Below are 13,779 nucleotides of genomic sequence, written 5' to 3'. Positions count from 1 at the left end.
CTTTTCTGACCCTTACTGACCCACAACAGCATACAAAACCACAGATATTCTTAATCTAAACCCACATATTGTTTGCAATATATACATGTATGCAACATGTGAACACAAGAGTAACTTTGGTTACAACAGTAAGGCAGGAGGCATTTCTAGAAAAGTCATTCCCACACATGTAGGCACAGAGATGTAGAGAAGTTTGTGAGGGACAGACGAGGTTTAGTGTCAGCCCTGTGAGATGGTGACTTTGATAGGCCTGGCTCTGTGCTTGCCATCACTGCTGTTGACTGGTCTAAGCTACCATGCTGTCAAACATCAGGTTCTTTTTTTTCTTTTTTGTCTTTTTGAGACAAGGTCTCCTTGTAGCCCCAGCTGTCCTGGAACTCACTATGTAGACCAGGCTGGCCTTGAACTCACAAAGATCCACCTGCCTCTGCCTCCCAAGTGGCATGTGCCACCACACCCAGCTGTAAACATCAGGTTCTTTTGATGAGTATTGGGAGCCTCAGACAGGTGGAGCTAAGTTAAGCAAACACTGTTTTTTCTGCCTCAAGGTATGCTACTATAAAAGTAGGTTTGGAGAAATTCTGTTAAATGTCTTAGTACTCATTTGCAGACAGTTACAAGCATGGCCCTACACTCTGCCCTTAAGCATTCCGACCATAAGCTTTATAAAAATCTCCCTGACAGATGTTCTAAACTTAGGACCAGCTAGCCCAGAAGCCAGGCCAGGGGATAGAGGCCTCTTGTGAGGTGGCACTTCCTGGAACATTTGACTGGTGGTATTAGAGATCTGTGCTTGGCTACTTTTAATTACCTCCTTCAGGCAATGGCAGGAAAATGTATTCAATCTTCCTACAAGACATCATCTTGAATATTATTTATTTTGCCAGTGAATATTGCCCTCTAAACATCCTGTTCTAATGAACATATTCTTCAATGTCAATTTCCATAGCCTTATCTAAAGTCCTAGGACTGCTTTTGGCGTGTGAATTTCTGATTAGAGTATAGGTCCGTGTAACTGGTTATAGGATATGGGTCAGAATTAGCTCATGCGTAGTGGCATATATAAAACTGGCTTATACCAAGTAAAATAACACAAATAAAACCTCCATAGTTGACACAAACTAGAGTTCCTCTGCCTTCCTGGATCTTCTGGACTCCTTATCTTTGTCCATCTCAAATACCCACCCACACTCCAAAGAGAAGAGGTCCTAGAGGTTTTGGAAGCCCAAATACAGTCTCTAATAAGAAGGATGAAATTATAGAGGATCCTATGTCATTTCTCCTCCAGAAATTAAAAAAAGAGTCCATGGTATATCTAAATAGACATGTCTGGGATAGAATAGTAAGGATGAGGTTTTATGCCATATATGTAATTATCACTACAACAAAATGTCACTTTTTATAAGGAACTTTAGTAAAATACACAGCTATACAGAGTTACCCAATCGTGCAGTGATAATCACATATAATGCAGGGAAATTCTGATCTTTCTTTTATCTATGTACAGGTTTATCTACGGTGTAATGTGTTAATTTGTGCATGACTTTCCAAAACAAAGTGTTTATCACAAAAGGCAGTATATCTCTACCTTAAAAAATTAGTACAAAAAATCAGTAAAAAGATGGTTTTAAAATGAATTTGCTAAAATGCCACCCACTTAGCAAAAATCACTGAAAACAAGTTCTTTCTTAACACATACGCATGTTTATCAAGAACGTGGCAGTAAAGACCAAAGGTAAGCAATGGGGAAACTCCTGGGACACTATAAGCCTTCCTAAAAGTGGAGGCTTGCATATCTGTTGTTCTGTGGCAAACCACCTCTGGGTTTTTTGCTGCAGAAGTGTAAGGTAAATGGAGAAGCTGGGGCTGGCTCTGAGGAGTTAAATTACCCTCCCTCTCACTCCCCTTTCTCCTCTCCCTCCCTCCCTTTCTCCCTCCCTCCTTTCCTTCTCCTTCCCCAAGCATGCCTGTGTACATATGGTCCACCTTTGAATTCTAGGTCAAATTAGAATGTCAGTCAGCCATAACAGCCCCCTCTTAGCTACACTTTTACTTTCTGGTGTTTCAGTTACTCATTGTCAACAACTGTTCAATGATATTAAATAAAAAATTCTAGAATTCAATAGTTCCTAAGTTTGAAGTTGCATATTGTTCTGAAAAACATTGTGAAATCTTGCACCATTTTAACTCGGTCTGCCTCAGGAAGTAACCCAAACTTTGTCTGCTATACACGCATGCAGTTGTATTAGTCATTAATCATTAGTCACATAATAAGTGCCTGAGTTATCAGATAAACTTTTGGTATTACTGCCTGTGTTCCAGAAACCCTTACTTTACTTGGGCCTCAATGCATAATGGTAGTGATTCTGGCAAGTTTATTAGTAAATATTGTTATGATTGTTCTAGCTTATTATTATTACTGCTATAATCTCTTACTGTGCCTAAGTTATAAATTCATTTTACCACTGTGTCTGTACAGGAAAAAAAAATATAGCCAGGCCTGGTGGCGCACGCCTTTGATCCCAGCACTCGGGAGGCAGAGGCAGGTGGATCTCTGTGAGTTCAAGGCCAGCCTGGTCTACATAGTGAGTTCCAGGACAGCTGGGGTTACAGGGAGACCCTGTCTCAAAAACACATACACACACAAAAAAAACCCACACACACAAGGCTCAGTGCTATCTATTCATTCAGACAGCCACTGATCCACTGATAAAGAGAGATTCAGGGAGATTGAAACATCTACTGATAAGGAGGGTAGATAATTGTATCCACACTGTTGGATGATGTGTTTTTATAACATCAACAACAACAACAACAAAAAACCAAAGGTTTTAAAAATTAAAAAAAAAAAAAAACCATTTTGCAAGTCTTTGGGTGCTTTAGGTGGAGACTTATTTCTGAAGACTTAAGAATTTCCTTTGGAAATACCCCCCTGTTCAAAGACTGGTATGACCTGGTAATGCAATAGGTGCTGTGTCACTGAGAACTGAAAAGACAGGGTTAAGAGGACAGAATGAGCTGCGAGCCATATATGGAGAAATCCATTTCTTAAAACTTGTGATGACTTCATGTTCTGCTTTCAGACTTCTCAAAACTGAAGTCTTATGTTTTGTAAAGCTGCCTGTAAAGACAGAGGGGGATGGATAGTAGCTTAGTGGCAGAGCACTTGCCTAGCACAGACAGGACCCTGGGTTCAACCCCTAGCATGGGGGAGAAAAAAACAGCTAAAAACTGGAGAGAATTGAGCACACTATCAGAAACCCGAGACTCTGGATTCTAGGTCCAGACCAGCCTGAGGGAACATGCAGCTGGTCCTTGCTTCCATGGTCTGGATGGCTTCTGCAGTCTCCACTTCTCGATATACAGCAAGCACTTTGCCAGATATCGAAAATGAAGATTTCATCAAAGAGTGTGTTCAAATTCATAACAAGTTTCGCTCAAAAGTGAATCCAACAGCCAGGAAAATGCTACACATGGTGAGTAAACTATCAGTATTTGTAGCATATGTAGTCAAAAATTCTGGGTAATCCTGAATGATTTTTTTTTTTTTTTTTGCTTGTAACTGTGTGCAGTAAATTCACAATCTGTACTCAAAACCTACTGGGTACAGCCCTTTATTGCAGTCTGCCTTAGCAAACTCAAAGCATGTTTTTCTCTGAGCACTTCCTTCACCTCCAGTCATGAGCAGACATACACATACATGTTTTTCTTATTCCTTCATCTATCTATAGACACTTACATGCAATTCATAGCTTGGCTATTATGACTAGTGCCACAAAACATGGTTGTGTAGATATTCCTAAAGTATGCTGAATTTTACTCCTGTGAGTATATGCACAAGAATGATGTATCCGAATCACATAGCAAGCCTCAGATTTAGTTTTCTGAGGAACTGTATACTGATTTCCATAGTGACTGGACTAATTCACATTCCCAACATCAATGTTCAAGGCCTTCTTTTCCACTTAACATCCTTAACAGAATTTGTGCTCTTGATATTGTTTTGACTAGGGTGAGATGGAATCTTGGTGTAGTTTTTGTTTACGTTTCTCTAATGGCTAAAGATGCTGAGCTGGACTTCTGAGAATTCTGTTCCGTTCAGTTGTCAATTTGTGGGTTTGAATTTTTCATTCTTTTGGTGTTAATACTTTTAAATATATATTTTTATCTGTTTTAAATACATTTTTAATATGAATTCCTTGGTGGATGGACGGCTGGGAAAATATTTCTCCTTTTCTTCAGGCCGTCACTTCATTCTGATATTTCCTTCTCTTTGCGTTTGCTTTATTTTTATTATATTTAATTAATTGACTTTTTTTTTTTTTTGAAACAGGGTCTCCCTGTAGCCCAGATAGTCTAGAACTCTCTATGTAGAACAGGCTGGCCTCCTTCTCACAGACATTCACCTGCCTCTGCCTCCCATGCAAGGATTAAAGGCATGTACCACCATGCCCCACATCTAGCATATTTTGAAGTAGGTTTGCAATGTCTTTTGTTTTGTTTTTTTTTTTTTTTTTTTTTTGCTTAGAATTCCTTTGGTCATATATTTTGTGTTTCTTTGTGAATTTTAGAAAGCTTGTGAATAAAGCCTTAGTGTTCTCATGGGGACTGTAATGAACCTCCTGCAATGATAACTATCATTTAAAAATATCAATTATCCGGGCACTGGAGAAATGGCTTAGTAGTTAAGAGCACTGGCTGCTCTTGCAGAGGACCCAGGTTCAATTCCCAGCACCCACATGGCAGCTCACCACCATCCATAACTCTAGTTCCAGGAGATCTGATGGCCTCTTCAGACCTCTGAGGGCACTGCATGACATGGATGCACTTACATACATGCAGGCAATACACTCATACACATATAATAAAAATAAATGCATAAAATAAATATTAAATAAAAAATGTCTATTATCCAAATCCATGTGCATGAGCAGTCTTTCCATCTTCTAGTGTCATCTTATCTTTCTTCAGTGTTTCACTGTAGAGGTCTTTCATCTCCTTGGTAAGGTTTATTCCTACATATTTTATTGGGGGGATATTAGAATGGAACTATTTTTCAGATTTCTTTTTCATGACTACTTCATACAAAAGTTACAGTATTTTTGTATGTTGATTTTGCATCCTGCTACTTCATTGAACTTACCGTCTAAGGATTTCCAGTCAGAAGATCATGTCATCTGCAGACAAGGATGCTGCCACTTCTCCCGCTCCTAGTCATACCCATTTGATTTCTTTTGCTTTCACCTGATGATTTTGTACTTTCTCTCAGCCCTGGTTAGCAGCTGGAGACTAGCACAGGGGAACTGTAGGCAGTGCTTCCTCTCTATTCTCCCCATCACACCTCATTCATCATTTAAATTCCTGCTACAGGGAGAACGAGCCTGGTGCTAAAGAGTAAACTAGTGTGTCTACAGATATGAGTTAGCAGGGTAACAGCCTCACATTTTCAAAAAAGTATTTTATTTATTATTTTTATTTTATGTGTATTGAGTGTATTGCCTGCATGTGTGTGAGTGCACCCGTGTCATGCAATGCAGCGGAGGTCAGAAGAGGGCTTCGGATTCCCCTGGAATTGGAGTTAAGGACGGTTCATAGCTGCCATGTGGGTGCTGGGAACTGAACCCAGTCCTCTGCAACAGCAGTCAGTGCTCTTAACCGCTGAGCCATCTCTCCACTGTGAGCCAACCTCACATTTTTTAATAACAGATTTCATTCTTGACTTCTGTGTTGCTTATTATTTTGCAGTCTTGGGATCCAGCACTAGCCAAAATCGCAAAAGCATGGGCAAAAGTTTGTCAGTTTAAACACAACCCACAGCTGAAGTCAAGGCTGCACCCAAACTTCACTGCAGTGGGAGAAAATATCTGGAACGGACCTTTAATCCTCTTCTCAGTGTCTTCAGCCATCTTCCAATGGTACGATGAAATCAAGGACTATGACTTCAACACCAGGAAATGCAAAAAGGTCTGTGGCCACTACACTCAGGTAAGTATGCTCCTGTATTTTCTTTTCAGTATTTTATTATTTTTATTTTATGTATATGAGTGTATTGCTTGCACACATGTAGGTAGATGTACCCTTATCGTGCAATGCCCATGGGGGTCAGAAGAGGGCCTCTGATCCCCTGGAACTGGAGTTAAGGACAGTTGTTAGAAGCTATGTGGGTGATGGGAATCAAACTCAGGTCCTCTGTAAGAGCAGGCAGTGCTCTTAACCACTGAGCCATCTCTCCAGTCCCACCCCTATATTTTCTTGAAACCATCTTTTTAAAGGTAAAGATAAAACTGGAACTTGCTGCTAAGAAAATATATAGTAAGCTAGTATGATTATAAATATGAGAGAACTTTAATTAAAAAAAATAAAAATAAAAGGCTCCAATATTACCAGAAATGGTGATTGGAAATGTTGGGTTATATGGACATAATTAATATGTGAGGGTCATTAGCCTTGGCAATACTAGATGCTAATAGTTCATTTGATAACTTGCATATATTATATTATTTAAAGCCTTGCAACATATCTAATAAGTGAATCTGAACTCTCCTCTTCTTAGCTAAATAGCAATGGGGAAACATCTGAATTTTTCTGACTCCATTTGCTGGTCTACAGATAACAGCACCTCCCTTACAGGTTTGTGCTAGGAACTGAATGAGGCTTTCAACTTATAAAGCTAGACCTCATGCTCACTTACAGAGTGGTTGTCATAGCTATATTCTCCTAGACCCAGGAATTTTTGGACAGTCTCCCATGATGAGGCCCCCTCTTCTAAAGGGAAGGTAGAATGTATTGGTCTCCTGAAGACATTAAGAACACTAGTTTGTCTCTGATCTCTATGGAAAAGACTAGATTTTGAAAATTAATTTTCATGTGTCCAAAATGTTAGCCCTCCTTTTCTTCCTGATGTAGTGAAGAATTTACAAATAATCTCAGATAATTTAAGGAAGTCTCCGAAGTCTTAGGCCTATATGACATAAACTTCAGTTTACCCTTCTTGTTATGGCTCCCTGGGATAAGGGATATGAAATGTCTTAACTTGTATATACAAGCATGGGCAAACAAGCCTGTAGTAAATTAAACTCTTCCAAAAGCTACACATTTACTTAAAATTCAGTTATGGTACCAGGCTCGCTCATATATATTGTATACCTTCTACACCTGGTTAATTTTGCCTCGTCTCTTTCTTTTCCTTTCTCTTTGACAAACTTTCACTCTGTTTGAAGAACCAACCCACATATCTCTTGCTGTGTGAAACCCTAAACTAGCTTTACTCCTCCTTACTCCCACTTCTGAGGCTGTACCTTAAGTTAGAACATAAAGTAATATCTCAGACTCTGCTGTATTGGAATCTGGACCAACACTTTTGGGTTAGCAGTTAGCAAAGATCAGAGCCCATGATCTACTGTCTCAACAGTCATGTTGGAAGAAGGATCTGATACAGTTTGGCTAAAGACTCCTGTTTCATCCTTAGAAGAAACCTTGCTGGGGATTCAAGAATACTGTTACTATTTCAAATTCATGGTGGAAAGTTACCTAAAGCAGGGATTCTAAGCCCCCTCTTACACTCATCTCCTATTGAAAATCAATTTGTTTGTACATGCTGGCCATTGATAGGTGGCTGTGCAGAGCAAATATAATAAATTCAGAGCTATCTTCTTGTTACTGGTATATTTTTATTTATTAATATTCTATTTACCAATACTTTAAGGTCACTGGAGATAGACTGACATTTAAGAATAATTTCAGTATAATAATATGAATGATTTAACAGATTATATATTTTTGTTGCTGAAAGTTCAGTTTTTGCAAAACTTGGGGAACAGTGTGACTAAAATAGGACAGGTATCCAGGCATGATGACCCATGCCTTTAATCCCAGCACCCAGGAAGCAGAGTCTCTGAGTTCAAGGCCAGCCTGGTCTACAAAGCAAGTTCCAGGCCAGCGAGGGTGACACACTGAGACACTAACTGAAAATATTATAGTAGTTATAGAACTGTATGCTTCTGCCTAAATTCAGAAAAGTGTACACTACAAAGAACAGTTTTACCATTATGTTAATTATACTTTAGTAATTTCAACTTTAATTTAATCTCACTCATGGCCCAGGACGATCTTGATCTCACTGTGTAGCTCAGGAAGGTCTTGAACTCACAATACTTCTATTTCCAAAGTGCTGGAAACACAGGTGTCAGGTACCATATCCAACTAAACTCAGCTTTAGAAATTGCTCCATGCTGGAAGGCAGATGCATGTGTGTGGTCCTCAGCAGAGCTGCAGCTCAGGCTCCAGAGAAACGTCCCACATCATGTCTTAAAACCACTGATGGTCCTCAAAACTCTGAAATGACTTCATGATCGCTTTTGTCTACATTTTGGGGCCTGCAGGCTCATTCACCATTGTACTCACATATTTAGCACAGTGCTTGTCACAAAATGGCTCAAAAATTACTGTAAAAATAATTTTAAAGTATACTTTTGTATTACTGTAAATAAGAAGTTGTTTGATGGCTGGTTTGTCTGCAAGAACAAGCTACTTTCTGAAATGTTTCTTTAGCATTCTATGACATTAAACACTCTTGGTCAAGATATGCCGCATAACTTGCAGGGATTAGTGAAAAATGAAAAGCTGGAATCCTTCACTGAAGGAGGAGGAGGTAGCACTGAAGGTGCTATCAGCAGCATGGTTTAAACTAAACCCAGAGCTCCTCTGAGCACTGGGCCAGTGTTGCAGCACAGCCACCTTCCCAGGGAGCCAGTTTCCCTCCACATTACCAAGCGCTTTGGTACTACTGTATGGTTTTCTTCCCAGGTTCTCATTTACCTCTTTATCTATTATCTTTGCCTCTGTGACCTCATTTAATCTCGTGTCTTCTAGATTCCTACTTCTGACTTTACCCTGTCCTCTGAACTGCAGATATTAAATCCAGCAGCTATGTGTCAGTCTTTACCGGTTTATCTAATAGGAAGTCCAAAATTAACGTGTTCTGAACAGAACACTTTGCCCATGCTCCTGTTCAACTGCTTGTCCACTAGTTTTATCTATTTCAGTAAATGTTGCTTAGATCTCAAACCAAAATACTTGCCCCACACTCAGAACAAAAGTGAATTCCTTCAGCTATATTTCTGAGTCATTAACTTGAAACCAGGAGCTTCACCACCCACGAGTGACGCACTATGTGTTCATCCTTATACTGCTGAAATAGCCTCCAATTACTTCTTCTTAGGATCTGCTCAGTCTCTACTTCATATGCACCAAATGAATCTTGCTAAGACTTGTGAAACAGCAGCCCGGTACCTACCAGAACTTCCATGATGGATCTGTCCTCTGACTTTGAGCTCATCCTCTGTGATTGTCCCCCGTAGATCCTGGGTCCCCTTGGCCACCTTTTCTGCCACCCTATATGCCAAGCAAATTCCACCTCTGGGCCTTTGTTCTGAGAGGACTGCTGGAAACACTTTGTCCATTGTTGAGGTCCCCTGATGTTTATCCTCAGTGCTGCAGAATCTTCAATTACTCGTTTCAAAGGTTCCTTCAGAGATGTCTTCCTTCTCCCCATCAGGCCCTCTTGTCAAGTTGCTTTATTGTTTGAAAATAGTACTTGTACTGTAGTAGTACTGTTTGAAAATCACCTTATGGTTTACATGTTTATTTTACAAACAGACCAGTGCACTCACGTACTGAAATAGTAATCATAGACTTGTTTCCAGTTCAGTTTTGAGCACCTAAAATTTCCCTAGTAAGTGTTCAACCAACAAGGATGGATATTTTTTACAATAATTATGAAGGCTTAATCATAATCAAATGTTCATTTTGTTATTGCGATGTTAAAAAATCTTCTTGTACTTCCAGGTTGTTTGGGCAGATAGTTACAAGGTTGGCTGTGCAGTGCAATTTTGTCCTAGAGATGGAGCACATTTTATATGCAACTATGGACCTGCGTAAGTACCTGAATTACTTCTAAAAAATGTTATTATTACAAGTATTTATCTTTAATATAGAAAATATAGATAATAAAGTGTAAAGAAGAAAAGTAAAGGCCCATTATTCCCCTTGTTTGGGCAGATAGTTACAAGGTTGGCTGTGCAGTGCAATTTTGTCCTAGAGATGGAGCACATTTTATATGCAACTATGGACCTGCGTAAGTACCTGAATTACTTCTAAAAAATGTTATTATTACAAGTATTTATCTTTAATATAGAAAATATAGATAATAAAGTGTAAAGAAGAAAAGTAAAGGCCCATTATTCCCCTGCCCAGAGACCCACTCCATTAATACTGTGTGTACATACCCTTTGTAAACACTATGTAAACACACATTTTTTTGAACAAAATGTTCATTACAGTTTTATTTATAACATACTTGATCTTAGCTGAAAGGTCAAGAAATGATAGTTTATTTAAAACTAAAGGTGTACTCAACTCAAATGTATATCAACTGATGAGCTGGCAAAGAAAATGTAGTGTATCAATACAGTGAAAACTTCAATAATAAAAAGGCAAAGATAAATGCTACAATGTAGATAGACATAGACGTGGTGAACATTGTGCCAAGCAGAAGACACCAGTTCCACAAGAGCATCTCTTGTATAATTTGATTTAAACTGAGCAGTAAGAAGAGGTAAGTGTGTATGGAAAGTCGATCAGTGATTGCTTAGGACTGGGCAGGGGATGGAAGAAGAGGGGTCCTTGCTAATGTGATAAACACACAGTTTTAAGAGTAGCAAGATTAAAATTCTTATTAGGTGTTGAAGACCACTGCCCTCTTTGAGCTCTGCTGGAAGCAAAAAGTGCAAAGTCACAACCAGTCAAGGATGCCAATGACAAAGCATATAAGAAAAATGAGACAGAGGGTGAGACCCACCCAACCCTGCAGTCAGTGACTTTGATCTGGCTATCTGGCTCCAGGACCTGTGTTGCTGATAGCACCAAGACGTCATTATACTCATGTTTTATATGAACTTTCTTTCTGTACAGATTCACTGGTTGGGTATGAGTCTTCCATCACTTTCATTTCCATTCAATTCCTAGAAGTAATACCAGCATGAACACTTCTGAATTCATCTAGTACCAAACTACTCCCTCACACATATTATCATATACATATAGGCTTATATGTATATACTGGGCATTGAATATTTTATCATTTGATGGAAAATCACATTTTGGGGGCTGGAGAGACAGCTCAGCTGTTAAGAACACTGGTTGTTCTTGCAGAAGACCAGGTTCGAGTCCCAGCACCCACATGGCAGCTAACAACTGTCCATAGCTCCAGTTCCAGAGGATCCGACAGCCTCTTCTGTCCTCATTGCACAACATGGGTGCACTTACCTACACACAGGCAATACACACATACATATAAAATAAAAAATATTAAAAAAAATTATTTTTTAAAAAAGAAAATCACATTTTCTTTAGTTTTCTCTTTCCTGACTAGTGATTAAAAATTGCTTTATTAATTTTTCATTGCTACCTTCTTTGGTGAATCCTATCATCTGCCCAATTTTCCTTTTTTTTTGGCAGGGTCTCCCTAGTGCCAGCCTGCCTGGAACTATGTAGACCAGGCTGGCCTTGATCTCACAGAAATCTGCCTGCCTCTGCCTCCTGAGTGCTGGGATCAGCCTGGCTTCTGCCCATTTTTCTATCAGAGTGATTACCTTAGAGATTTATAGTAGTTGTTTATATTTTAGTGTTTTTAAACCACTTGCCATAAATAACCATTTTTCCTTGTATTTGTTGTCCTTGAATTGTTTGGATTCCTGAAGATTGGCTGAAACAAACCCCTCTCTCTGTGAAGTACTGATCAGAAGAGGTTTTACTATTCTGATTAAGCATGTGTCCTTCAGAAAAGAATGTCTTTGACTTAAAAATCTGATCTGGAAAGGGAAACAATAGAAACAGTAGCCAAAGCCATAATTCAACCAGTGATAACTTTTCATATGACATCTTAAAAGGCTAAGGTAGTTAGTTTCTTTACTCTGTGACCTCAAATTAATTCTCTGAATTTGTTTGGGGCCAAAAGGTCTAAATGATAATGGTACCAACCAATTTATATAATTGTAAAACTTAGACAAAGAGCTATCTAAAAACATCAACTATAGGTAATGCCTAGTAATGATGACTATTTCAAAATTATTTTTTATTCTTATAGTATGAAGTACAAATGTGAATTCTCCTAGTGTAGAATCACTCTACCTTCAGAATTATGTTAAAATTTCAGATTACTTTTTTTTTTTTTTTTTTTTGGTCTTTTTGAGACAGGGTCTCCCTGTAGCCCCAGCTGTCCTGGAACTCACTATGTAGACCAGGCTGGCCTCGAACTCACAGAGATCTGCCTGCCTCTGCTTCCCGAGTGCTGGGATTAAAGGAGTGCACCACCACACCTGGTCCAGATTACATTTTTTAAGGCTTCTATAGAATAGGCTCAGACATTCATCTACTCAACAAATATTTCTTTACAGAGTTTCAAGGAATCAAGCCAGTCAGTCTTTGCTGTTTCTGAAATTGTTATTTATGAGGCACAATAACAGCAGCAATTAAGGAAATATAAACAATACTGTAATGGGAACTATCAATAGGCAGGTCCTTTAAAAAAAAGTCCTATGTGCAGGGAAAGGCTTTTTGTGATTAGGCATGAAGAATTCAAGGGAACCATATTTGAGAACTTCATGGAGAAACTTCTGGAGGAGTTTGGCAAGTTTAAAGCGGGGACAGAGGGCAAGGTGTGTGGACTGCTGCAGTGAGGTAAGAAGACCACACAGGCCATGAAGAATCTTGTACATCAAAACAAGGTTTAATGTCATTCAAATCATGAGAGGAAGCCTTCAAAGAATTCTAAGTAGGGGAGTGGCAGTGTCCAGATCAGCTGTAATTTGGAGATCAGTGTGCGAAAAGCGTGGAGAGGTTAGAGGGGCATAGGGAGGAAGAGACCAGCCAGGCACGTCTTCACTTCTGCCTGCCTTCTGAGGTTTATGTTTTACTCTTACATACAAAGTCATGCACTCATGTTCCACAATATTGTAAGAAAGCCTGTATCTTCTCTCATGTTTCTGAGACTGTTTCAGAATAGGGTGCTTAACTCACCAGTCACCTAGAATTCACTTTATTCTTCTGGACACCACTGAGAAGGCTATAGAGTGCACTCAGAGTGGCCTGGTGGAGGAGAGGCTCAAAACACAAGACGAAATAATCTTGACCACAGTACAGCACAGAGCATGCTTAGGGCACCACTCCCTTGGGGAATACTCACTCATCTTGCCTTCCCTCTTTCCTGGGGTCCCTTATCTTTCCAGCTTCTAGGACAAATAGGAAAATATTCTGCTTCTTCATTAGGCAGAATACGTTAATTCCCTTTGCCTTAATCACTCCCATCCAGACAAATCCAGGTCTTTCCAGTAGGGTGATTTTCTTGAAATGATTCTGTCAATTTTAAGTAGCATTTTCCATTCTTCTTTAGTTTGGAATGCACAATTAAAGAATAAGGTAACATTAATGAGTTCACCATTCTAGAACTCAATCCACTTGGTGAGTATTGTGCTTTTCAACAATGAGATAGCCCCAGGACTAATGTGTGTTTTGGACATCTGTAATTGCTACCAAGATCACTAACAGATTTTGCCTTTTCTATGATACAGCATGAACACAAGGATAATTTATTATTATTATTATGCTTACAGCACAGATTGGATTTAAGTACTCATCCATGCTTGGCAAATGTTCTACCTCTGCATTATATCCAAGTCCAACAAACTAAATTTTTGAAGCAACTTAAATTAACTTGGAGCC

General features: G+C 39.1%; 1 protein-coding gene across 1 annotated transcript in view; it reads left to right on the top strand.

The window, feature by feature from the left end:
• The first annotated feature begins 3,026 nt into the window (after nt 1–3,026).
• The window catches only part of Glipr1 (GLI pathogenesis related 1), a 15,597-nt gene continuing 4,844 nt past the window's right edge, over nt 3,027–13,779 (top strand). Inside the window, exons 1-3 of the mRNA XM_029568470.1 lie at nt 3,027–3,476; nt 5,746–5,985; nt 9,847–9,935. Of these exons, the coding sequence (XP_029424330.1) occupies nt 3,303–3,476; nt 5,746–5,985; nt 9,847–9,935 (503 nt within the window). The 5' untranslated portion in view covers nt 3,027–3,302. The remainder of the gene's footprint in view (nt 3,477–5,745; nt 5,986–9,846; nt 9,936–13,779) is intronic.

This window comes from Nannospalax galili, unplaced genomic scaffold (genome assembly GCF_000622305.1).
Source record: "Nannospalax galili isolate Female #2095 unplaced genomic scaffold, S.galili_v1.0 scaffold720, whole genome shotgun sequence".
NCBI lineage: Eukaryota > Metazoa > Chordata > Mammalia > Rodentia > Spalacidae > Nannospalax > Nannospalax galili.
The sequence above is the reverse complement of the archived record's forward strand: the minus strand, read 5'-3'. Positions and strand labels throughout refer to the sequence as shown.